The 27,133-nt window shown below is 36.5% G+C and overlaps 1 protein-coding gene across 3 annotated transcripts; it reads right to left on the bottom strand.

Annotated features, from left to right (window-relative positions):
• Positions 1-108: 108 nt before the first annotated feature.
• septin5a (septin 5a) lies at positions 109-27,095 on the bottom strand. Of its 3 annotated transcripts, none has more exons than XM_077223412.1 (11): positions 26,143-27,095; positions 12,709-12,799; positions 12,542-12,628; positions 11,853-11,976; positions 8,328-8,462; positions 7,150-7,267; positions 6,854-6,955; positions 5,684-5,780; positions 3,190-3,325; positions 2,928-3,030; positions 109-854 (listed from the first exon to the last, which is right to left on the bottom strand). In XM_077223412.1, the coding sequence occupies exons 2-11, from the start codon at positions 12,716-12,718 to the stop codon at positions 792-794; spliced, it is 975 nt and encodes a 324-aa protein (XP_077079527.1). In that variant the 5' UTR covers positions 12,719-12,799; positions 26,143-27,095; the 3' UTR covers positions 109-791. The 3 variants fall into 3 exon arrangements, with proteins under 3 accessions (XP_077079527.1, XP_077079524.1, XP_077079525.1); XM_077223409.1 differs by having other exon boundaries at positions 25,990-26,215; XM_077223410.1 differs by lacking the exon at positions 26,143-27,095 and adding an exon at positions 14,114-14,711.
• Between the last annotated feature and the right edge of the window lie 38 nt (positions 27,096-27,133).

The raw sequence follows: 27,133 nt of genomic DNA, 5'->3' as shown, positions 1-27,133 counted from the left end.
CTATATTTAAATTGTCTTATAAATTATATATCTTCTGACATCGTGCCTGAACAGATACCGATCAATCATATGAATATGAAACTAGCAAACTAATACAATGACAACTGATAAATTATTCACATTTATTAGCAAGCTTTACATAAACAATTGACATAATAATATAAATTATTAAATTATTAAAGGCCATTAACACTGATAATAATGGAATAGATTTTATTCCAATTATTATTGTTATAAAACAAGCAGAAAACAGTATTCTGAGTATGTTTAGTGATAATTATTGGAGCTGTATGTTCACATTCACTATAAAAAACAAAACTGCCATTGAACCCAACAAATTCATAGCAAAAGGACCTCACACACTCTCTCTCTCTCTCTCTCTCTCTCTCTCTCTCTCTCTCTCTCTCTCTCTCTCTCTCCAAACACACACATACACGTCAATAAACCCCATGCACTGTCAGAAAACAACTTACACACGCATTCGTCTTGCTAAGCAAATAAAAAAAGTCAATATAAATTAGATCCCTTTAAAAGTTAATTTAAGTTAATGGTAAACAGGTTTATGTACGCTCCTCATTAACACATGATGAATCACATGACAGCTGCACCATATTTGATCCAGGCAGACAGAAGCACAGAGCAGATGAACAGAGCGTATCTGATGGTCAGATCTCTAGATATGATATTTGTACAGTATCATTTAAATGCATTCACATCTGAGGGGTGCAGTGAGGGCTGCAGTGTGTGTGTGTGTGTGTGTGTGTGTGTGTGTGTGTGTGTGTCAGACAGCATCACTTGTCTTTCTCATGCATCTGTTGTTGCATCTTTTCCAGCATCTCCTGCATTCTCTTCAGCTGCACAAACAAAACACACAGACAGAAAAAATTCATTGTAACTTTCCTGTAGTTTACACTGGTGAAAAAACTCAAATGCACTATAGCAATATTAGCAAGCTTTTTTATTATCCTTATTGAACTGATTAGAAATCATATAATATAAGGGGGTTTTCCATTTCAAACACAATACTCGTTTTCTGTGCCAGTTGTCCATCTTTTTTACTGTACATTATAATGTTTTAAAGATTGATATTGATTTTGCATAAAGCATATACACTACCGTTCAAAAGTTTTTTGTTTGTTTAAAATAAATTAATACTTTTAATCAGCAAGGATGCATTAAATTGATCAAATTGATTAAAATAAATTAATACTTTTAATCAGCAAGGATGCATTAAATTGATTAAAATAAATTAATACTTTTAATCAGCAAGGATGCATTAAATTGATGACAGTAAAGACAGTAATTTATAATGTTACAAAAGATTCTATTTTAAAAAACTTTCTATTCATCAAAGAATCCTGAAAAAATGTATCATCGTTTCCACAAAAATATGAAGTGTTTTCAACATTGATAATAATCAGAAATGTTTCTTGAGCAGCAAATCATCATATTAGAATGATTTCTGAAGGATCATGTGACACTGAAGTGAATTTTACATATTTAAATGTAATATTGCAGCATGGCTACATTACACAAAAATTGCCTGGGTTCTTCCTCATTTGAAGAATATGAAGAAAAATGTCTACATTTGAACATAAATATGAAAAATCCACAAAAAAGTATAGCTTTATAATATTGACACTAATAAACACAATCATTATTGGCAATTCAATCATCTAGAATATCTTAAACTCTACATTCTTATGCAAATGCATCTAAAGAGACCCTGAATTTAAATTAATCCAGCACGTCCTAACAACTGTATGGATTTATATCACAAACATACCGTGATGCTTTAAAGAGGACTTAATATGCCCTTTTACAAAGTCTTGATGTTGTTTTTGGGCTCTACTAGAACAGGTTTTCATGCTTGAATGTTCATCATTGTTCTCATATTTTCCATAGTTGCAGCTCAAGCACTTTGTTGACTTTGAGCTTTGGAATTTTACATACCTTTTTCATGCTCAAATAGCAACAATACACACTAAAGAAAGTAGAAAATATAAAAAAGCATAATAGGACCACTTTAAAGGGGGGGGCGGATGCTATTTCATGCATATTGAGTTTTTTAAACTGTTAAAGAGTTGGATTCCAATGCTAAACATGGACAAAGTTTCAAAAATTAAGTTGTACGTTTGATGGAGTATTTCTGTGCCACAAATACTCCTTCCGGTTTGTCACAAGTTTCGGAAAGTTTTTTTCGAGTATGGGCGTGTGTGACGTCAGATGCGCCGGAATTTCCTTATACGGGTCCTAAGGGCACTTCTCCCGGAAGGGGGAGAAGTGCTATGTTTGAACTAATTTTAATTTATCTATGGAGAATGCGATGTATGGTGTTGTGTGTGTGTGTGTGTGTGTGTGTGTGTGTGTGTGTGTGTGTGTGTATGTTTAAATACATTTGTTTAGCTGGCCACTGTAGGTGTCTGTTTGTTTATTGTAAAACCAAATCATGTCCTCATAAACCACGAGTAAACACACACAAATGTTGTAAAACTCGCGCATGACATGGTGTTCTAAAAACACGCGCTCCAGTTCAAATGATTTCTACTTTTAAAAACCCTCGAGACCTTGTGTTTTTCCCCCATTTCACTGCCCATCTCACGGGATCTGATTCGGGATCAAAAATGTATGGCTGCCTGAATCTGATTGTTAGCCACGGTTTGTTTTGGGATGTCACAGCTTCCGGAATGCTCTCACAACGCAAAGCTTCGCGCGCTCGTGATTATTTAGCTCCGCCCACACCCGCTCGGTTTATTCCGGAAAGACTCGGTACAGCCTATCTTTCTTTTATAAATATAATAAAACTAAAGACTTTTTGGAGATATGAAGGATGCAATACTACTCTATAGGTACTCAAGATTAACATGAGATTGACTGAAACTGAGTGTTTCACCCCCCCTTTAATATCAGTGATGATCATTTCATACCTCTTCATCCTTCATCTTGATGAGTCTCTCCGTCTCTCCGTCTGGTGTTGGCAGAGGCAGGATGGGTAGCGGACTGTCCGTACGGTTATCCTGTGCAAGTTTACTGAAACACACACAAACATGTCTCATATTAACTCCATCTAGGCTGGAAAGTAAAAGCATCAGAGCCTCAGAGACAGTGTTTTTCTTCCCTATTATATTATATTATTATATTATATCCCCATTATATTCACATGAATCAGTCTGTGAATGTTACACACACCTGGTCATCTCCTGGATGCAGTGGGCTCTGTAGTTCTCGTAGTGCACGTCGCACGTCACGTCTTTCAGGTCGTGCATGTGAGAGCGAATCAGTATGTTCCTCAGTTTCACAAAGTCACAGTGAGACTGATTCTCCACTGAACAAAACACACAAAGAAATGCAATACACTTCATGAACACAAACACACATACTTCATACTGTCTGAAACCGTTTTACACATGCAGATTCTCATTTACATTCACAGATTTGGCAGTGTGTATTAAAAATACACACTGTATATGGGGGTGGTGATGGCGCAGTGGATAAGACACATGCCTTTGGTGTGAGAGACCCGGTTTCGAATCCACTGTGAGACACCAATGTGTCCCTGAGCAAGACACTTAACCCCTAGTTGCTCCAGAGGCGTGCGACCTCTGAAATATAGCAATTGTAAGTCGCTTTGGATAAAAGCGTCAGCTAAATGATAAATGTAAATGTAAATGTAAAAATACCAGTATCAAGACCACCATTACACACCATTCCTCTTGAACAGCACAATGGGTTTTGTGCAAAAACGTTTTGGCCTAAAAGCCTGTATTATATGTCGTTTACACATACATTTATGCACTTAGCAGATGCTTTCATCCGAAGCGACTTACAACAGAAGAACTGAGTTGGTCACAGAGCCAACAACACATTTTTGAGAGTGGCACCTGCAGTATTGAATCATGCACAGACAAGCACTAAAAGGCCTGAAAAACTGCATGTGTACGTGAGCTTAAGCACTGTAAAAATATGCACATTTCATCACTGTTTTCCAAAATGTGACAGAACACTATTGCATTCCCACAATCTGCAAATCTGCATAAAACTAAATATATTGTATTTGGAAACAAGGTAGTAAACAAACTATGTCGACTCAAAATGGGGGAGGTAGAAATTGAAAGGGTATATGTAATAAAGTTTTTGGGAATTAATATTGATGATAAGTTAAATTGGAAAGTGCATATAAATATACTAAAGACTAACATTTCAAAACTTATTGCCATACTGTGTAAAATAAAACCCTTTGTGAATCAAAACGCATTATATATATTGTATGATTCCCTCATCTTTCCATACCTTAGCTATTGTGTGGAAATATGGGGGAATACTTATAAAACTAATATACAACCTATTTTCTTATTACAGAAGAAAGCAATTAGAGTGATTAGCTATGCTGAATATCTTGCCCCAACAAATCCACTTTTTATTAGATTTAATATATTAAAATGTCATGATCTTGTTGATGTTTACACAGCAGTTGTGATGTACAAGGCTCACAATTCTATGCTTCCTCACTGTTTACAAGAGATGTTTCGAATCAGAGGATATAGGCTCAGAGGAATTGATTTGCTCCAAAAACCCATGGCGAAGAGTAATATTATGAGGAGGCGTTTATCAGTTAAAGGAGTTGATTTATGGAACAGTCTTCTCATTTAACTTAAGAGCTCTAAAACTATTAATGCATTTAAGAAAAGATATAAGTTAAACATTATGGAAAAGTATAGAACACTTGAATGAAGAACATTAGAAAAATAAGCGAAAGCGGATGCATAATATAATTTTGATTGTTGAAGTTTAAATTCTGTGCTTACATGTTATCATTTTTGGATTAAGAGAAACCGTAAAATTGTGTGATCTTTGGACATGTGTTTTTGTTGTAAAAGGGGTTAGGCAAAATAAGTCTTGACTTCAGCCTAAACCCCTTCGGTCAGGTATTATTTAGTACTTAAATTCCTAAGGTACTCATTTTGTATCTATCTTTCTAATGTATTTAAATTTTCTTTTTTTTCTCTATTTGTTTCATTGTTTTATGTTTTTTTTCATTTTATTATGTACAGGATTTTTGAAATTACATATGACCTAAGATTTAATTGTTCAAAATGACCGAAGAAATAACTAACTAACTAACTAACTAACTAACTAACTAACTAACTAACTGACAATTGTCACAAGACGAGCTATATACAGTAGTCAAACTGTAACACTTTACAATAAGGTGTCATTAGTTAATGCATTATCTTACATTACTGTAAGTAACAATGAGCAACACATTTGTTAAAGTATGTATTAATATTTGTTAACGTTAGTTATTACAAATTCAATGATTTATTGGTTCATTAACAGATAAATGTTAAAATTAACATGAACTAAAATTAATAAAATTCTTTAGAAGTATTTTTGTTCACGTTAAATAATGTAGTTAACTAATGTTAACTAATGGAACCTTATCGTAAAGTGTTTCCAGTTAAACTACATCTATAAACCAGCAGACATGTTTGCATCTAACTACCTAAATAATTACACAGCAGATATTTGAAGGAAAATCTATTTTCAGAACTGAACTTTGTAATCTCCTTAGTAACGTTAAGTGGCATTAAAGTACTGTATGTAAAACAGGACTGCATGCTTGCAATCCATTTGCAAAGTATTCATATCTGCGTTTGTGTATTTACTGTATAAGAATACCGACCTTCCACGATACCCCAGGGGTAAAGACGACCTCTGACCCTCTGACCTCTGGCCTCCACCACTGCATTACTGCCAATGACAGCAAACGGAGTGCACTCCTACAGCACACACACACACACACACACACACACACACACACACACACACACACACACACACACACACACACACACACACGACACCTTATTCATTCTATGTTCATTACATAAGACCTGGTATTCTTTTATATTTGAATCAATAGACCCCTTTTCAGTTGGTAAACATGATGACGTTTTTATGTGGGCGGAGCTTATGTGGAGGCAGAGCGATCCCTCTGGCCGCTTAACTAACGCTAGTTTGCAAGTTTTGTTAGCTTGTTTTTTAACAATGACTGGAGAAAACCAGATTTTATCTTAATGTGCAAGATCACTCACTGTCCAGGACCGCGATTGTTATTTGCAAAAGTTAATTTCAACGGACGGAACCAGATTGGCCGACCCGTACACGCTCAGTCAATGGATGGGCGATCTGACAGGATTTAACGTTACCTCGGTTGAGTGGCCTGACATCTACACCTGATACAGAAACCGAGCGTAAAGACAAACTGAGGGCATATAAATCTTTTAAACGCCAAGGCCAGAAGACGACAATGTAAAGAGTGACATTACCGTGCAATTTTAATGATGTGAATGTTTTCTAGATTTTTTTTTTGTATTAAAATTATATTAATTAACTATGTATTTGATTATTCTTTCTTACCAGGTTCTTCAAAAAGTCTATCACAATCAATCACAACAATGTATAAAATCATAGATGATTCACAAATAATCACAATAATTTAGAAAACATTATGCGATAAAATTACAAATTGGATCCTGTAGGTGATTCTTGAACCCAGAAACACAACAAGATGACATTTAATAAAAATAATAATAATTTAAGATCCTTAATATGTAGCCGAATCTGTGCTGGTTTGTATTGGCCGCCTCCAGTTTTCACTTTGTTTTGCCTCCAGCTAACGACATGACGTAATTGTGACGCAAAAGGGGTCTATACAACTTGCTTTAACATGCTTTTAGCATTAAAGTAAAAGTAAAAATACCATAATATGGGTAAAACCTATCCAAATGCATTCACATTTCGGAAAAAATGATATTTAGGAGATGAGACAAATGAGATTTGTTTGCCGGACCTTCAGCTCTTTGTCCATCTGTTTGAACTCCTCCTCTTCATCAGAGTCACACTCAGGAAACTGATACACTTTAATCCCGAAGCGCTCAATCTCGTCTCGCACCTGCAGGAAAACACATCAACAGTATGAAACGCATCTTGTGTTGTGTTTCACACCTCGTGAAACAACTAGCTTGAATCGGATGCATTTGGTCTAGTATAAAATAATTGATTCCATCAGGAGCACCACCACAAAAATAATCAGATTTACAGTTAACTGAGTTTCAGAAGACATCAGATCAGATCGTGTCCACTCACCCTGTCCTTGAGTTTTTTCACCTCATTCGGCGTGAGACAGTCGGCTTTAGAGATCAGAGGAATGATGTTCACTTTCTCATGTAGAGCCTTCATGAACTCCACGTCCACCGGCCGCAAACTAAACAGTAAAAGCAACAAAGAGTCTAAGTATCTGATGCATATGATATCTATATGCATCATATTTCACCACCACCCCAAATCCATCTCTATTTCTATTGACTTCTATTATGTATTAAATACCAGCGGTGGATTAAGTACACAAACAAAGTATTTGAATAAAAGTACAGATACCTCCAGTAAAAGTATTCATACTCACTTTCAATATTACTTGAATAAAAGTATAAAAGTAACTGATTTTTAATGTGCTTGAGAATTAAAAGCATTGACCGATTAATCTTGTTTATTATTTATTATAGCCAGTTCTAGTCATTAGTCCGCAAATATTTATTGAACTGCAAATAAGCAAACTTTTTATCTTCTTTGCAAAACTTATATATCCCAGTCATTATTATACTTATTATACACTTGTAGCTAACAAATTACTGACAGTCACAACAGTGAATAAATATGATTTTCATTTACAAAAATCAATACTAAAATTCGGCATTAGTAACTTTTCACGTTCATTTTGACCGAAATTGAAAATAGTAACAAAGTAAGACTTAGAATACTTTGTTACTGTCCAGCAACGTTGAATAATACTGTATGTCAAAAATCAACAACCAAAAATGTCTTACTCAAGTCAAAATTGTCTCACTCAAGAATTAAATTAAATATGAACTCATGAATTAACATCAGATAGTCAGTGGCAGGTTTCTTAACTTATATGAACAATATTAATTAATATGGATAAGGTGCTAATTTTTAGTATAGTTAAGTAATTGAATACTTGGAGACAGCTGAATTCAAATGGGGTTCTTAACAATTTACTGATATCTTGTTTTGTATTGATTTGGAGTAGTAAGGAATATGTGCTAATTGTACATTTTGCACTCAAAGACAAACACATTCTAAAGAATGCCATTAATATACGTTACAAACAGGCATAATGGACCATCCTCCCCATATACACACATGTATTGTTATGCAAATGTGAAGAAGGAAGCATGTGAACTTGACCCATATAAGACAGCCCCGCTCCACCCACTCCCACACTCAAATAAAGTGTGTTTTCGTACCCGTGTCCGAACGGTGGGATGAAGTACAGGCAGCAGTGCACTCTGTTGTCTAGTATGTTCTTTCTGTTCAATCCGCTCTCATCTCTGAAGTACTGCTCAAACTGCTGGTCGATGTAGTCTGTGATGGGCTTCCAACTGCAAACACACAGATAAACACACACTCTTCAGATCAGAACTGAACACAATAACAGATTAGGACAAGGATTCACAATTTTTTTTTGTCAACCGAACCCCTTTGACCTAAATTATTTACTTGATTACGTTTACCCTGAGTATTTAAGTTGATATTTCAGCACATTTTCTCTGATGCCGGTTAAAGCATCAGATGTCGGCATGAAACAGAAGTTGTGATAGTATTTTCTTCCCTATTGTGACGAATATCCGAGTGAAAGTGAAGAAAAAATGTAGGGTGTGTATGTATTGGTGGATCTCATGTGAGTGACAGGTTGCCCTCGTCAGCAAGTTATTTTGATTAAAGATTACAAGGGCATATGAATTGAAAAAATAATAATGATGTGCACCGATAATCATTTATAATACATACTGCAATGTTCCATTGAAAAAAAATTGTCAATTTTTGATTGTCAATTTTGAATTCATGGTGACTTTAATATCACATGACATGCAGGTAAACAAATTAAATATTTAATTTTTTTTAGTATGTTTTTCATTTTGATTTAAAAAAAAAAAATTCTTTACATTTATTTTAATTTAATTAAATATGCTGCAGGGCATCTGGGAAAATGCTAACTTTAACGTGATAGCAGTACGTCCCATCCTTCCTGAAAATCGCCGTCCAAAGCCACGCCTGAAAGCATGAACGCGCAGAAGACCGGAGACAACGTTACTGCAATACATCATGTGTCATTCACCAGTGAGAAAACTTTACAGTACAGTGAGCAACAGTACTACAATACCAAACGAAAACAAATTGGTAAAAAAAGGATTATATGCAACAAGTTTTCGGTTTGTTTACCAAGTAAAACTTGTCTGTGTGTAATAATATTTCTTGCATGACAGGGTTTCCACGATGAAAGTCTGCTTGGCTCCGATGAAGATATATAGATCGTAGATCTTTGCCAGTGCCACTTGTTGTCGGTTCAGAAGGAAAGTTAGGTTGTTGCTGCTTGCCTGCCATTCTCGCTCTGTCTGCACAGCGTACGTGAACGCGCTGATGACTTATGTCTGCGTGAACAGCCTGCGCAGTGGTATGCAAAACACACACTGACCGACAGGACCGTTCGGTCGGACCGAACACAAATATTGAACGAACACCACAGACGACATGTATTTATAAAAACCCACTTAACAGAGTGATTGCTATCAGGATATGAGGAGACTTTCAACCAGCATAAAAAAATATGTTTCTGCAGAGAATCAACTACGGCATCGGTTCCCAATAGGAGGGTTTCGGCCCACAAGGGGGCGTCAGCGAGCTCTTTCGGGGGTCGCGTCATATTTTGAAAAGTGTTGAACAGTTAGCATTGAACTAGCAGTCCGTAACTTTTTTTGTTCAAAATTTACTAAATTAATATAATGAGCGATACATCATGAATCCATTTTCCAAACTGTGTTTTTGTCTTATCCTGAGTCACTATGGTACACCTATAATAAGTGTTTATATTGGGACTATTTTACACTGGTTCGGGTCGTACCGCTGCGGTGTAACCCAGGGACTGCGTGGCTCGTCATAGACATAAACAGAAAGAAGTAGCTCCGGCTATAATATTCTTCTGCAAGACGCATTATTCTGTTAATAAACGCTGTTTTATTAGTCGCCTAGAATGCCAAATGTTAAGGACTGCAGCTTTAAGGAGAAAAATCATATTACACAAGCTAATTTTATTCACGATCCCCTGGCTGACCAAAAAATGGGTTTTCAACAACGACAGCCCTTAAAACCAAATACAGGGCCAGACTGACCCTTGAGGATGATATGTGTCGTGCCCTGTCTAAGATCTCTCCACACATTGATCAAATTACTCACTGCCAGCAGCAATCCTCACACTGATTGATAAAGCCTGACAAATTACATGCAAGTATTGAGGTCCCAGACACCAGTCATTTTGTAATAGCCTATATTAACTCTTTTTCCCTACACACCAGTGTGAATACTGATATTTTTGTTATTGCATTTCAAATAAATAAATAAATTGCCAATTAATAGGCTACTCCTAGGCTTACATTTTTAAATTACAAATGGCCTACTGATGTTTGTGTTATTGTGTTAGTATTTTCAATATTATACGCTTTTGTTTGTGCATAAACATCTGGTTCTAGTAATAAACATACCATTTGTTTAAAAACAATTTTAAATTTTAAATACAAGGATTTTGAAATCCTTGCTGCAAGCTTACATGAGCGACAATATCATTAAATATGAAGGGGGGCCCTAAAATATTTTCTTGGGAAAAAGGGAGTCTCAGATAAAAAAAGGTTGGGAACCACTGACCTACGGCACCTGTAATTAATTGAATTAATATTTTAATAACTTTATTTTATTCATTTTATTTTACTCTATTTATTTTCAGCATTTAGTAAAAAAGTGTTATGATTTATTTTTGCATTAACTCACAAAGCCCTTGCTGTTCCCTGACAAACCCCAGTTTGTGAAACCCTGACCTTAGACAATCGAGCCTGTGCTATTTTGTGAATACAGCCTAAGGGTGTTTTCACACTTGGCATGTTTGGTTGGATTAAAACGAACCCTGGTGCGATTGCTCTGTTAGTGCAGTTCATTTGAATAAGTGTGAAAGCTGCCATCTGAACCCTGGAGCCACCAAACAAGCTGACCAAGACCACTGAAAAAATGGGTCTCGATCTGTTTCCAAACGAACTCTGGTGCAGTTCGACTGAACTATGAGCGCAACACAGACCAAAGACATGTAAACAAACCAAAAACAGGACATGATGTCAGAAGATGCGGCCCTATGAAGAACAGAAAGCTCAAGCACAGTACCTATTTTTTTTCTCATCATAGTCGCAATGTTGCCCATCACAATTTGGTACAGGCATCAGAACCGCGTCTCCTCACAGCAGATCTGTGTTTGTGTTTGTGTGTGTGTGTGTGACGGAGGGATTCCTGCCGTTGTTTTGACTCCTTTACACATTTTTAAGCTCTTCATGAGTTCTCAGCTGGTCAAAATACCATTATATGTCGGCTAAGCACATACAACGAGCACATTTAGCCCAGCACACAACATTGTTTTGGATGTTCGGAAAGTTCAGTCGTGAAATATACCTACTAAAAGCCGGCCAATCAGGTTGGGAATGTATCCCTAAGCCTTTAGGTTCGGCATCTTTAGGTTCAGTGTTAAAATGCCAATGTGAACGCTAAGAGGACCAGGACAAAATTTTTTATTTTTTTTGGTCCGGACCAAACGAACTGAAATTGTGAACACAACACACCCTAAAAAACTTTTTGATTTCATAAAATGCTGTATTAAGCAATGAAGTATCCAAGACCACAATTATCTGTTTCGTAATTTAATTGTCATGTGATGCTGGGAACAGCTGAATTCTCACCATTCATTATTATTGACCGCGTCTCCAAACCCCGGCGTGTCCACAATAGTGAGTTTGAGTTTGACTCCTTTCTCCTCAATGTCCACCGTGTGTTTGGTGATCTCAACTGTCTGGTTAATACGCTCTGTCACAGGAAACACACAATATAGCTTACAAACTGCCAAAAACGTATAAGAGATGAACAAGTCTCTTCTGCTCACCAAGGCTGCATTTACTTGATAAAAAATACAGTAAAAACAGTAATATTCTGAAATATTATTACAATTTAAAGGATCCACTTTCTATTTTAATGTTAAAATATATTTTTTTTCCTGTGATCAAAGTTGTATTTTCAGCATCATTACTCCAGTCTGCAGTGTCACATGATCCTTCAGAAATCATTCTAATATGATGATTTGCTGCTCAAGAAATATTTCTCTTTAGTATCTAGGCTGGAAACAATTTAATATTTTTGTGCGATGAATAAAAAGTCCAAAAGAACAGCATTTATTTAAAAATAATAAATAACTTAAATTAAATCTTATGTTTTACCGTCACTTTCGATCAATTGAATGCATTCTTGCTGAATAAAAGTATTTATTTATTTGGGAAAAACTGACCTGAAACTTTTGAACAGTAGTGTATATTGTATGCTTAATATAAACAAAACAGATTTTTTTGGTGTACTGTTCCTTTAAGACAATTCTTACCTTCTGCATTTAGTAATTTCCTGTCTTTATAGAGATCTGTGAGGAAGAGGCTGTTAACTAGAGTAGACTTGCCCAATCCAGATTCACCTATAACACACACAATGTTCTTGTTATTGACAAAGATGAGCATGAAGTCAGTGTCACATGCTATAATGATGATCTCAGACCTGCCACCATCAGGGTGAAGTCGAAGCCCTTCTTCACAGACTTCCTGTGGACCTGATTAGGAAGTGTTGCAAAGCCGACATACTGCTTGTCCTGAGAGAAAAAGTCAAAAAAGAGCATTCTGTATTATTTAATAGCATTCTGAAAGAAAGTTATACAGGTTTTGAATGATTATTTTGGGTTAACTGTCCCTTTAAGACAGAGCTTCTGTGAATCCTCAGACTGGCACAAAAATAGCAGAGCATGAAAATGCGAGTAGTGTCGAGACTCCTGCAGATCTACCAACTGTGCCGGAAACTGCTCAGGATTCATAACCGCTCAAACAGACACTGAGAACACTAATATTACTAACGGTTATGCGCTGAATGAAAGCAAAATCACGATCAAACCCGACAGCAGAACCAGCTCAGTGTTCAGGCCAAACCGAGTGGCCAAATACACACACAGAAGCCATATTTACATAAGCTGAAAAGGCCTTTTTAACACACTCGAACTTGAGCCAAACACAACTCATCTGACTGCCAGAGCATCTCACAGCCCGTCATGTGTGTTTCCGCAGTCCATCGTCCTAGAAAGGAGAAACCCTGCCGTATCTCACCCCACATGCAGTGTGTGTGAGAGAAGATGTGTGTAGAATTAAATTACATATAAAAACAATGAGATTTTTTACATTGTTGCTAAAGTGTTCTGAAGGATTTTTAGCATGTTGTTATGAGGCTGTTTGGGTTTTCAGGGTGGTTGCTAGGGTGTTGCTGAGGTATTCTAGGTTTGTTCAAATCTTTAACTTTAAGAATAGGCATTCAAAGCACCAAAATTTGAATAACATCATGCATGCACTGCAAAAAATTATTTTTTTGAAATTAAAATCTATTTTTGTCTTGTTTTCCAGCACAAATATCTTAACATTCTTAAATCAAGATAGAAAAAAGATGTTAAGTCATCTTTTCTGAAAAATGCATCAAAATAAGTGAATTTATGCTAAATTCGGGTTCTGCCAATCTGGGTCAGAAAAATAAACTTAATTCAAAAATGAAAACAAGATTATTTTTCTATCCCCACTGGCAGATATGTTTTCTGTTTTAACCATAATCTCACTTAATTTTGAATAATTTTTCAGTAAACAAGACTTAATATCTTGTCATTTTGCTTCTCAAGAAAATGTGTCTTCATTTAAGAATGTTTAAATATTTATACTGTAAAACAAGACAAAAATACTGAGTAAGGAAATAATTTTCTTCAGTGTGTGATGTCATATTATTTACAATAACTCTTATTAATAAACAAAATGGAAGCATATTCATTTGCAGCTTTTCTCATATAGTCTCATATAAAGCTGCAAATGAATATGCTTCCATTTAGTTTACTAGTAAGTATATATGTATAAAATTTACAATATAAACACTGAACCTTCTGTCGGGTGGTCCTAGTTCGGGGACACAGAAGTTTCTCCACCAGTTTCTCCTGCAGCATCATGTTGTCCATCCTGAACCAGACGCCTCAGAAATGTGTGTCCGTCTTTAAACCTGCGTGACCTCTCTCTCTCTCTCTCTCTCTCTCTCTGACTCTCAGTTTACTACTCTCTTCCTCTATAAACAATCTCCGCTTTCCTTTTCCTTGATTTCTGTCTGTCTCTTGCCCATGGCACATCCCAGCATGCCGTGTTCAGACAGGCAGAGAGAGGAATCCCCACATGACTGAATGAAAGACTGACAAAAGAAGGTAGTGAGAGAGAGAGAGTGAGTGAGCAAGATAAACGAAAAGACGTAGCGGGGAAAAAAAGCATGGAAGCAATTTTAGACAGGAAAGGGGGGCAGGAATAAAAACACTCATTCATTTAGTCGTTCATTCCTCCCCCACTTTTTTTCCATAGATGGCTCTGAGGTGTAGGGATTTCTCTCTCTCTCTGTGTGTGTGTGTGTGTGTGTGTGTGTGTGTGTGTGTGTGTGTGTGTGTGTGTGTGTGTGTGTGTGTGTGTGTGTGTGTGTGTGTGTGTGTGTGTGTGTGTGTGTGTGTGTGTGTGGGAGCAAGACACATTTAGTAAGATGGCAGCCACACCCTTCCCACCAGACCTTGCCAGACTGGCACACACACAGCTTTTCTACAGACTACAGCACAGCAGAGTGACCTTTACTGTAGTATTACTTTCAAATACTATGAGGATGCATATTTTTGCCTTTATAAAAATATATATACTGTTCAAAAGTTTGGTGTCTGTAAAAAATGGTTTTTTTTAATGAATGAAATTAATACTTTTATACAACAAGGATGCATTAAATTGATCGAAATTTACAGTAAAGACATTTATACTGTTACGAAAGTTTCAAATAAATGCTGTTCTTTTGAGCTTTCTATTCATCAAAGAATCCTGAAAAAAATGCATCATGGTTTACATAAAAGTATGAAGCAGCACAACTGTTTTTCAACATTGATAATAATCAGAAATGTTTCTTGAGCAGCAAATCATCATATTAGAATGATTTCGGAAGGATCATGTGACACTGAAGACTGGAGTTATGATGCTGAAAATTCAGCTTTGATCAATTTTTTATAATATATAACAGCTTCTTTTCAGGAAGATTTTGTGAATATGTGTGATTGAATCTTCAGATTCGTGAAATGCAGATCTGCTGGGGTTAATACTAAAGGTTTGTGGGTCGTTTAGATCACTAACTCTAATATGAGCAATAGTAATAGTGATGTCTGAGCAAACACCATTAATAAACATCTTGATATTAGGCATGATTTGCCCTATAATAGGGGTGCTGGTCATGCATATAGATGATCAGTGTGCTGGTGGGGGGTGGGGGGTCCAAAGGGGGTCTTTTGAATAGAGCAGAACAGATGTCTTTGAGTGACACAATAGCTCCGGTTCCCCCACCCTACAGAGAACAACACCCTCTCACTGTCCAGCTGCCATCCCTGAGTGCCACCTGACACAATTCAATATCTCTCTATTGTTTTAAACCAGTTTTGTTTGAGGAACTCTGATACTATCAGAGTATTAAAATGGAGGAAACAGCTTTCATTTAACCCTCTGGTGCTGCTTGCGTGGCAGTTCTAATGTTTTTTATTTCAAGCTAATTCATTTTTCTTTCTATAATATTGTTTATTTCAATATTTTGTATTTTTAGGAGATTTTGTGGTACTAAGTTATATTTATTGAATAGTTATGACCCATTTATTACCTGTTAATCACTTTTTGAGCATAGACTTGAAGATTAAATTTCTTAATTAAACTGTCGAGAATCTTGGGTAACACTTTATTTTACAGTGTTCTTGTTACATATGTTACATGTAATTACCATAGTAATAACAGTAAATTATGCCTAATTACATGCAATAAACACTCAACCAAATCCTAATCCTACCCAAACCCTATAGTAAGTACATGTAGTTGCTTAATGTTACTCAGTACTTAATTATATAATTACACTGTAACAATGACACCTTAAAATAAAGTGTAACTGAATCTTGAATGCAGACTGCATAAAAATACTATTTAAAATTTTATATGAAATATATATTTTCCAAAGCATGTTTTACTCTAAAACTGTGAGAAAATCAAAGCCATAAATCTAAACAAGTTGTGTTCCAAATTTGAGGTTGATATCTCAAAAAACGAGTGTTCAGTAAGATTTTGTTTGGGCGCAGTACTAAACGTGATGAAAGTCGTCCCCCATTCGTTTCCAATGCGTTCATTTTTGACTGCGAACAATACAAGTGTGACGATTTTTTTCAGGACCATTTAACCTTTTCCATGAATTTTTTTGTTTTTGTTTGTGTGTTTGTGTTCAAATAGCAAGTGCCAAAACCTTTGCTAAGTTTCGTACCATTCGGATGAAGTAAAAAAAAAAAAAAATTGACAAAAGCACCATGTTCAGGTTCCTTTATTTGTACCCGTAGGTAGACTTGTTTTGTAGTGTCAGAGTTATCCACACATTTTTAAAGCAACACTATGTCGTTTTTCAACCTTCATTATATATTTCCAAGACCCTTGAGATGGTACATCGACTTACAATAGGTTGAATGACACGTCTGCCATAGCCTGACAGTGTCTGTATCGCGTTTACTGGCACTATGTAACTTTGGGTTTCGGGTAGGAACCCGAGCACAAAAAAAACTACAAAATTCGACTGCTTTACGGCATAAGTCACTTCCCCCACCACCCCAACTTCCTCAAATTCTGACGTGAGAGCCCAACTAGCGTTTGATACCTGTCTGTATGTTGTTGTCATGACCGAAGCAACAACTAAAAGGAAGAAGGCAAAGGTTTTGTCAGAGGACAAAAAGACAAAAAGAAGAAAAAGGGAGAGTGACTAATTAAAAGGCCAGGCGAGGATCAATATTGGAGGGAGAGCAAGACAGTTTGAAGACGGTGAGAGTGTGCACGCACGACTGGCTCTCTCTCTCTGCTCGTTCTTTCAGTAACATGCACCCTGTCACAAGCGCAGCAGTCAGTCATCTATAAAGTGTTTTTACATTTATAAATAAATCGCGCGAAATGTAAAAGGCTGAATAACATGGCCTGGCCATGTTACGGAATCTTTCTGGTCTTCCATTTATCTTCATGAATCAAGTAATGCTAGTAGAGTAGCGAATTATCAATCTGGTAGCTACACTAACATGCTAGTTTACGATGGTTATAATAAATAATCTTTCAGGATAACTATCCTAATGTCTGCAGGCTGATAATCATGTTTGTGTATTTATTTTTCTGGTGAAAGTGTCTTGCCTCAGGCTATAATGCAAATCGATTTTCAAATTTGCAGATTCATCTATGGTAGCTTGATATTATAATATTGACGATATATGGCTATTACCTACCACACAAACATTGAATTGAATTAGCATATCCGTTATGTAAAACAGTAGACAATAGGCTACTATAATGACGTTGGCTTGTAAACGTGAGCTACGCGATATTTTGACGTTTGAAAAAAATAAAACCCATGAAATTATATTCATGTGTGTGGCGAACAGGACGGCCGAGGGCGTGAGAGAACGGCACGAGACCGGTGTGCTTCACAGGTGTTCCTTATTAGCAATCGCACCACCGGCCTCGCGCCGTTCTCTCACGCCCCTCGGCCGTCCTGTTTGCCACAATATGACATGCTGAAATATATGCCAATGTACCTGGGATGAAGACATATCACACGCAACGCTGTCAGTCTGCCCGCGAGGACTCAAGACAGTATCGGCTTGTCAACAAATGCACACGTGTATCGCCTGGTGTAACCATGACAGATTTTACGACAGTAGTAGAAGACAATACTGTTTCCCAACTGTAGGGGGACCCCGAGAGCAAAAACCGCAAAAACGACATAGTGTTGCTTTAAGACAAACAGACAATGAACATTAGACATCAATAAAATTAAAATAAATAACATCGCTTCTGTGTCATCTGTGTATTTTGTTCCCCTGATTGGTGGCTGCTGGAACAAAGCTATTTTTATACCGCTTTGTTCTGCACTATGGGACTATATACCTTCGTCTAGAAGGAAGAAGCTGAAATTCACTGTGCAGAGGGTGGGCATCATCATTTAAAATTGAGCCAGTTATCCGCTGTAACTCTCTGGTGTACAGGGACACACAAAGCAGCTTACTAGACCATTTAACAAATTGATTTAGAGAGTTTCTGTTCTTTAAAGATAGATTCCCAAACCATGACACCAAAGAGAAAGAGAAAATTGATTCAATTAAAGCACGGTATTGTCATGGTTTTGCCAATGTTAAAATAAGACAGTTTCCTCAAACAAAACAAGCATTGGTGCCCCTTTTTGCACACAGCTTCATAATTTGCCTCAAAGTTCAATTTTGAGTCGATAATTGTCCCAAGATACAACCCCAGAGGGTTAACATTGTTGCTTACACAGAGAGCGTATTTCTTTCCACTGCGCTACTTTCCATTGTTTTTCAATGCAAACGCACTAGACGGATGTCTTTAACCATTGCTCTCGTGTCTTTTGCAGCGTTTCGCTCATGACACAGCATTAAGCGCTTAAGTTAAAATATATAGGGTCGGTTTCCTGTGCAAGGTTTACATTAAGCCCGGACTAGAACTTAGTTATATTAGGACTTTTAAGTAGTTTTTACAAATATACCTTACAAAAAAACATTACTGGTGTGCATCTTGAGACAAAACAATGGAAATTATATATTTTTAAGATATGTCAGTGCAAGCTGTTTTAAGTTAAGACAGCTCAAACATGCATTTTAGTCTGGGACTAGACTTAAACCCTGCCCAGGAAACCGGCCCATAGTGCTTAAGTTAAACATAGCGCTTAAGTTAAAATATAAGTTCAACTTTTAAAAAATGCATCTCTAGACCTTGTGCTTTTTTCGTTCCACTGACCTGTGTCTTGTGTTTTTTTTACAGCAAAAACATATTCTGTGTGAACTAGAGCTGCACGATTCTGGATAAATTGAGAATCACACAATTTTTTGGTTTCAAACAGAGATCACGATTCTCCCACGATTATGAACAGACAACTAAACAAAATAACATGTAATTTACTGGAGGTTCTGACAAATGTAAATTGCTGCAGTCTATTATCAAAAAGTTTAATGAATCTGAATGAATTATTTTAAAAAAATTACAGTTTCTTAATTGTTTAATTACTGAATGAATCAGCATTTTTTTTTCGAACAAATCTTTTGAATGAATGATTCAATGACAAATACATTTTTTAACAATCACTTGTCAACCTACTGGTGTGACGGTGTAATGACTGTTTGTGAAGTACTGTTTTCATACATTTGTCAACATGACAAATCTCTCTGGGTCAACGGCAGTGCAAATGCAGATTCCAGTGTGATTTTGTCAAAGGTTTAATAGACACAGGCAAATCATTGACGTTTAGGAATGAGATCGCGTGTTTGTCTAAATCGAGATCGTGATCTATTAACACTTAATCGTGCATCTCTAGTGTTAATCAGCTCTGAGTGTTCGTCATCAACAAAGAAAGAACTAAAAAATGTCTTCAAACTGTAATGAAGCAGAGACCAGGGAGGTGCGCAATAACATTTCTACTTCTAATTGAAATAGAGACATCCTGCTCATCTCAGAAAGGGATTTCCTGCCTGCTGTTCAGTGATATTTAACAGATGATGTCATGTGAGCTGTCTCATGTTACACTGCAACATGCTGATGATGTCATAATGATGGGATGGGTGGAGAGACGCCTAAGGGAAGAGAAGTGAATGAACTAGGGCAGGGTGGTATATCGAGTTTTTACAATATATCGATCTTTTTTTTCCCCACGAAATGGAATGAGGCAATACCGTTTATATCGATACAGTAGTTTGATACGAGCACATCTGAAAAATAGTGGAGTACGCAGTGAGCTCCTGAAGTGAAAGAACAGTAAAATTTGTCCTAAACATGACACAAGCTTATTAAGCGCTTCAAAATAACTGGTAAGATAGTTAACAAGTTTAAAGCAGCTTGCCCTGTCAGATGCTCGGACAGATACTCTACTGTTAGTGACTGAAAGACTGGCGCTGTTTAATGCGTTTGAGACGTGGTGCTTTCCTCAGTGCTTAACTTACATTTCACAGGTATATTCTCCATCTGTAAATGTTCAAACGAATCAAACAAATATGTCCATTTCACTGTCAGGAGAGGACGAGCTTCTGCAAATGAATCTCCGCTAAAATTCAAGCTTCCGTGAATGAGCGAGCGCCGCGCGCATCCGCGCCAAACAGACGAGCACAGTAGAACAGTAGCCCAATAATTCTGACTAAAATACATATTACTGAAATATTTGTTGTTGGAGACAATAAATGTGCCATATGTGGAATTTTAAATTTTACCTACAAGTATATTTTTATGAAAGTGACCATTATAATGGGGTAATCAAATGCAGGCTAATATAATTAGTTTGTGCTTTTGTTTTTATTTTCATTTTTAGTTTAGCCTTTAGTCATTTTTAAAAACAATAGCATTATTTTTGTTTTTAGTTTGAAATGTTACAAAGTTAGAATGTAATGTGATTTTAACCACCTTTTTGCACATAATATATTGCATAGCCTATACATTACATTCCCTATTTGTTTCCATATCCTTCAATATCATTGTTTGGATATCATTGAGCAGGATGTGAAATAATTTTTTTTTTTAAATAAATAAATTTTCTTTATCCAAATAGAAAAACGTAGAAAGTACCGAGATATATATCGTTAGGGATGTCCCGATACCATTTTTTCTGAACCGATCCGATCCGATACCAAAAATTCTGAGTATCGACCGATACCGATCCGATACCAGCGCAGTTTTTTTTTTTAAATCAAATAGAATTTCTATAACTCTGTGTGTTGAACTAATAATCACTCTTTTGGTGTTAAACACAATCTACTTAATACAGAATGAATGAATACAAAAATGATCATAACCTATGACAAAAATTATATTATAAACTAGATTAGTTGATAACTCAGCAGTAAAATTTAGTCTAGAAAAATCACAAGTGCACAATAATTGTATAAAATCTGAACATTGAGTGAAAAAATACATTTAGTGGGAAACAAATAAGACACAATAAGTGTAGCACTAAATTTGGTAAAACTTTACACATTGCTCTTTGTATTGTTGTAAAATACATTCATGAAAAACAAGATAACAAAAATCAAAAAGATCAATTATTTTATATATAGTCTACTATAAAATTAAGACATATTTTAAATGTATAGAACAGCTGTTTAATGAGGCTGCAACATATGATAGATAGGACATAACAAAAAAGGCTATTAATAATCTTCCATTGCGCAAAAGTATTATGATATGACTATGAAAGGCTGTAATACAGTCCGGCACAAAGCCCTTGTGCGCATACCGAGCGCAGAATGATGCGCTTGAAACAACACAGAGTCACAGCGCGCAGCGCGTCGAGTCCGCCTTGAAAAGTTCAAAGCACAAAGGAAAGACATAATGATGCATAGTGTATTATACAGTATCTATCTATGCAATAGTTTATTGAGTCTTTTCTTTTAACAGTTTTAAATTTCAGTTACTGTGCGCGTGAAGAACAATTATAGTGCTCTGACTCTACACTAGTGTTGTGATCTAACAGACACATGGTAGAAAGGAACATGATTAAGGTACAGCAATACAGTCCAGCAAGATAGTCATTTTATGCGAAACCATAGAGCTTTATCTACAGATCAAGTATAATAATAGTAACATTGAAACATCTTGGAGAGAGTTTCATCTGTCGTAAGTGAACGCGACGCGCTGCTGAATGAAGAATGATTGACAGCCGCAGCGGAGGGATGGTTTACGTGTAGGGAGTTTACGTGAACTTGAATTTAATGACTTAAATATTCATTTATATCTTACATTATACTATAGTATGGCTTCCGAACACTCATAATATAGTGCACGAAAACCTTATGGTGCTTTATGCTTTTGTGAGGCTTAACAATAACACAGAAAAGTAAACGCACAATATCGGATTTGGATCGGCCTCGTCTGACCGATACCCGATCCGGCAAAAATGGCAGTATCGGAGCCGATACCGATACTGAGTATCGGATCGGGACATCCCTATATATCGTATATCGCCATTTAACCAAAAAATACCGAGATATGGTTTTTTGGCCATATCGCCCAGCCCTAGAATGAACACGAGACTCAACATCCTCGAGGCTCTACGGCAGGTGCACTGGGTCAAACACAAACACACCGGGTACGGTCTCGCTTTCAGACTATGTCAGCTTAAAGCTTCACCAGACTGTTTGTAATATTACAGGCATGTGTTTAAATGGTTCAACGCACATGCAGATTATCCAGGGTAACTTACAGTACACTTATTACAGTGATGCTCAGAGGCACAATGGTGATAGTTGTGGGGTTTAAACTGACAACTTCCCACAGGACATTAATAATATTCAGGGAACACTGTATTGCACATAAATTATTCAAAAGTTTTAGATCGGTAAGATTTTTTAAATGTTTTTGAAAGTCTCTTCTGCTCACCAATGCTGCATTTATTTGATCTAAAATACAGTAAAGCAGAAATATTGTAAGATATTATTACAATTTAGAATAACTGTTGAATATGTTGTAAAATGTGATCAAAGCTGAATTTCCAGCATCATTACGTCAGTCTTCATTGTCACATGATCCTTCAGAAATCATTCTAATATGTTGATTTGTCGCTCAAGAAACATTTCTGATTATTATGAGTTGAAAAGAGTTCATATGTTGAAAACGGTGATTCTTTTATTTTAAGATTCGTTGATTAATAGGAAAGAAAACAAAAAATGGTATTTATTTGAAATATTTTTTTTGTAACATCATAAATGTCTTTACTGTTATTTCTGATCAATTTAACGCATCCTTGCTGAATTTTTTTTTTTTTTTTCAAAAAGTAAAATCTTACTGACCTTACTCATCTCTGTCATTTTTCACTCATCCTCATGTAAGTGACTTACTTTCTTCCGTGGAACACAATACATTTCTCAGAATGTCTGAGCTTCTGTTTTGCATGCAGTGAATATGAACAGCCATAAGAATCTGTCCAGCTCCAAAATGAAAAAAAAAGCACAATTTTTGCCAGTTCTAAAACTACCTAGCCTGGATGCCAGGCCGAACCCCGCCCACAAAATATTTAGGTCGGGGAGTTCGGTCTGGACTCGATCCGTTGAGGAGCTATTATGCCCGAACAAAAATAGTTCGCACCAATCAAATTGTCAGGGCGGGCTTTATATGATGATGGAAAGATGAGCAACCGTAGACATCATATCTATGTGAGCAGCGGTAACGTAACCATCCACGTCATCAGAGTGCTTGGGTTGAATTCATGGCTGCTGCTGGAGAATTGAGTTGTGTATATTCCGTTATCACGTGTGTTATTGAAGATATAGACAGCGCATTAATTTTATAAGAGGAACAGAGAACCGCGATCAAGGCATTTGTCGATGGGAAAGATGTTTTTGCCGTCCTTCCTACGGGATTCGGAAAAAGTTTAATCTATCAACTTTAATCTATCTCTCAACATACGTCACTTACTCCGTTGCTCTGATTGGTTCTAGGTCTATCCAATTGAGTGCAGAGGCCTTTTATTTCCTGGTTCGGTTGACACACGCCCCATAATCACAGCCCAATGGAGCAGTTTCAGACTCACATTCTGACTAGAATCTGAGTATGACGACGTCAGGCTAAAAACTACCTGCATTCAGAGTAAATTCTTGGAAACAGAAGAAACGAATGCCATTAGGGTGAGTAAATGACAACTGGGTTTAATTTTAAGGATATTAGTGAAAAGGCACTTAATCCAAAAAGAGGTGAATCAAAACTTATTCTTGGGCATGTACTGAACGCTCTGTCCTCTCTCATTCTGCAGATACTGAGATGGACGTTTCTTGCTGTGGCATTTGAACAACTGCACAGGACATTTGACTTCAGATCAAAAGACACTTCAATTCTGCCATCTGTCACGCCGTATGCAGCTGTGCACTTCACTGACAGCACACACAGCAGACATCTCGTTCTATAGAAACACACACTGCTTTATTTCAATGCAGTGACCTTTTCAGAGATAAAGACATGTCTGAAATGGCAGCCAGCCTTCCACACCATTAAGCTATTAAGCTTCAATGCAGAGAGAGAGAGAGAGAGAGAGAGAGAGAGAGAGAGAGAGAGAGAGAGAGAGAGAGAGAGAGAGAGAGAGAGAGAGAGAGAGAGAGAGAGAGATCTTGAAGCATTGACAGAATGTGTGTGTGTGTGTGTGTGTTTTTGTGTGTGGGTGTTTGCTGTTGCATTCTGCTTTTGCGTAGGATGATGAGTTTTCGAGGAACTGAACATGTGTGTTCAAGGTTCAAGTGCAGGAAGCCGTGTGAAATCGCTAACAGCTTGCTTCGTATAATAAAATATAAAGTATTGGCTGTATCACTTAACAGATGCTTAATTCAAGTGCACAATTCTCATGGAGATCAAATCAGCAAATTGCAACCGGCGACTTATTACTTGCCTTCAGGGTCTACCACTAAACCATGTGCTAATATAATCCTAAAATCAAAAAACAAAAAAACAAAAAACAACAACAAATTTTACCAGTTCTACCATTTAAAAAAAAGTTTGACACGATTCTTTTGTTTTTGAAGGAAGTCTCTTCTCCTCACCATCTAAGGCTACATTTATTTGATCAGAAATACAGTAAAAACAGTAATATGGTGAAATATTATTACAATTAATTTTCTATGTGAATATATTTTAGAATGTAATTTATTTCTGTGATCAAAGCTGAACTTTCAGCATCATTACGCCAGTCTTCAGCGTCACATGATCCTTCAGAAATCATTCGAATATGAGGATTTGCTGCTCAAAAAAAATTTCTGATTATTATCAATATTGAAAACAAAATTCTTGTCATGTTGCTTGTGAAAACTGTGTTGCATTTTTTTCAGGATTCTTTGATGAATAGAAAGTTCAAAAGAACAGCATTTCTTAAAAATTGGAATATTCTGTAACATTATGAGTGTCTTTACTGACACTTTTGGTCATTTTAATGTATTCTTGCTGAATAAAAGTAATTTCTTTAAAACAAAATAATCTTACTGACCCCAAACTTTTGAACAGCAGTGTATGCATTTAAAACATACAGTCTTTATCTTTTGGGAAAACTGATCAGAAATATTGATGTCATACTGTATACGTTTCCAATAGCTTGCTCTCCAAAATGATAATACCACCTGACACTAGCAATATTAAAATAGGAGTGAACTAAAGGTTCCCACGACAACCCATTTTAAGATTGATGATTCATAACAAGGTGTGAAACCACGTTTAGATGCACATCACCCTACCAAAAGATATATTGGTTGAGGAGGAAACACTCTTTCACTCAAACATCTAGAGCTCAGCGCCATCAGCCTCCAGCTCCTGTAACCATGACAACACCTCCAGAGAGGAGTAGCACTATCATCCTCATATCAACGACAGAAAACAGCCAACAGACATCAGATTTCCTTCAGGCTGCTAATCAGGAGAAGAATGCACGAGAAATGCGTTATTATAATCCTGAAGGAATGAAGTGCGTCAGTCGAGGGTGGGTGACACACCAACAGCACAATTTGATGAAACCGGGTTAAACCTCGTAAACGGTCGCGTGAACACATAAGAAAACAGCAGTATAAAACACACTGTCAGATTTAGATTGAGCGTCGTATGACTTTGTCACGCGGTTTAACTTGTGTGGAAACGATGGCGGTTTGTAAATTGAATTAGTAGGAACTCTAAAAACTGCTGTAAAACTGCGCAGTGTGGTAAAGTTGCTGTTTCTCACCTCACTGTCCTCTGAAGCAGCAGCAGGTCGGATGAGGGAAGCAGGTGCGCGAGGATGAAGATGCACCGGCAGGAAGAGAGAAATAGACATCATTTCATCCACTCACTCACAGTAAAAACAGTGTAAAAACAGTCCCCGTGTCTGTGTCATTACCGGATTTCATGAGCCTGCTCTTATATCTGATGTTGGTGCTCATGTTTCGGGCTGTCTCGCTCTCTGCAGTTCTGCTGGGCTCGGCTTCGGTCTGTCTCTCGCGCTCAGAACCTCAGGGATGGAGGGGCGTGGCCAATGCAGGCGTAACCCCGCCCCAACATACGTCATTCATAGGAACAGAGTACAGAATACTACAGATGCACCTAGGCGTGAGAGCTGAATTTAACGCTTTTTAAAAAAAAATCCCTTAGATTTATACATAACATGTATATTGATAATTTATTGATGAATTATGACGATTGATTTAACCTCATTATTGTGCTTTTCTTTTTACTTTTTTCTTTTCTTTTCAGAGTAAATATACTTTTTGATGTAAGCCTATGCAAATCCAGGATATTTTTTTTTTGTTATTGTTCATTGAAAGAGATACAACCACACTTCATCTCCCTGATCATGTATGTATGTATAAGTTCTGCAATAAAAAATAAAATAATAAAACAATACTACAGCTGCGCCTTATTACGAGATCTTTCACGTACCATACATTTTAGTTTTTTTCTTGTTTCGTTTTTTCCTACTTTTGTCTGATATTGGATTCTTAAATTGTGCTAGAATACGTGTAGATGTACATGTATATGCTTGAAAATGTTTTAGATCCTGTGAAAGATGTACTGTGTGCGATATTGTAATTTTTCTTCCAATAAAAAAACTACAGCTATGCTTGTTACTTTAGCAAACCTGCAATTTTGAATTAAAAAAAATATAAAATCAAATTGGTGCAAGAAAATATTCGGAATTAAATATCAAAATCTTTGCATTAATTATATTGAATCTAGTTAAAAGTACTTGAATAAATAATATTTAAGGCTTTTACTTAATTCACTTTATTAATTAAGCATTTTCAATTTAATTGTTTGTTTAGTAAAAAAAAACTAGGGAAATGGATGATATTCATACAACAAACCATTTCTGAGAATTCAAACATTCATGC

Source organism: Siphateles boraxobius, unplaced genomic scaffold (assembly GCF_051911475.1).
Source record: "Siphateles boraxobius isolate OS27281-9 unplaced genomic scaffold, OSU_SipBor_1 9, whole genome shotgun sequence".
Classification (NCBI taxonomy): domain Eukaryota; kingdom Metazoa; phylum Chordata; class Actinopteri; order Cypriniformes; family Leuciscidae; genus Siphateles; species Siphateles boraxobius.
This window is presented reverse-complemented; position numbering and strand designations above follow the sequence as displayed.

Excerpts from the sequence above, each read along its gene's own strand:
- septin5a (XM_077223409.1), bottom strand. The coding sequence starts at position 26,082 with ATGATGTCTATTTCTCTCTTCCTGCCGGTGCATCTTCATCCTCGCGCA. Across the intron at positions 12,629-12,708 it reads CTTCACCCTGATGGTGGCAG|GTGAATCTGGATTGGGCAAG; the intron begins GTCTGAGATCAT and ends TGTGTGTTATAG. Across the intron at positions 6,956-7,149 it reads TGAAAAAACTCAAGGACAGG|GTGCGAGACGAGATTGAGCG; the intron begins GTGAGTGGACAC and ends GTTTTCCTGCAG.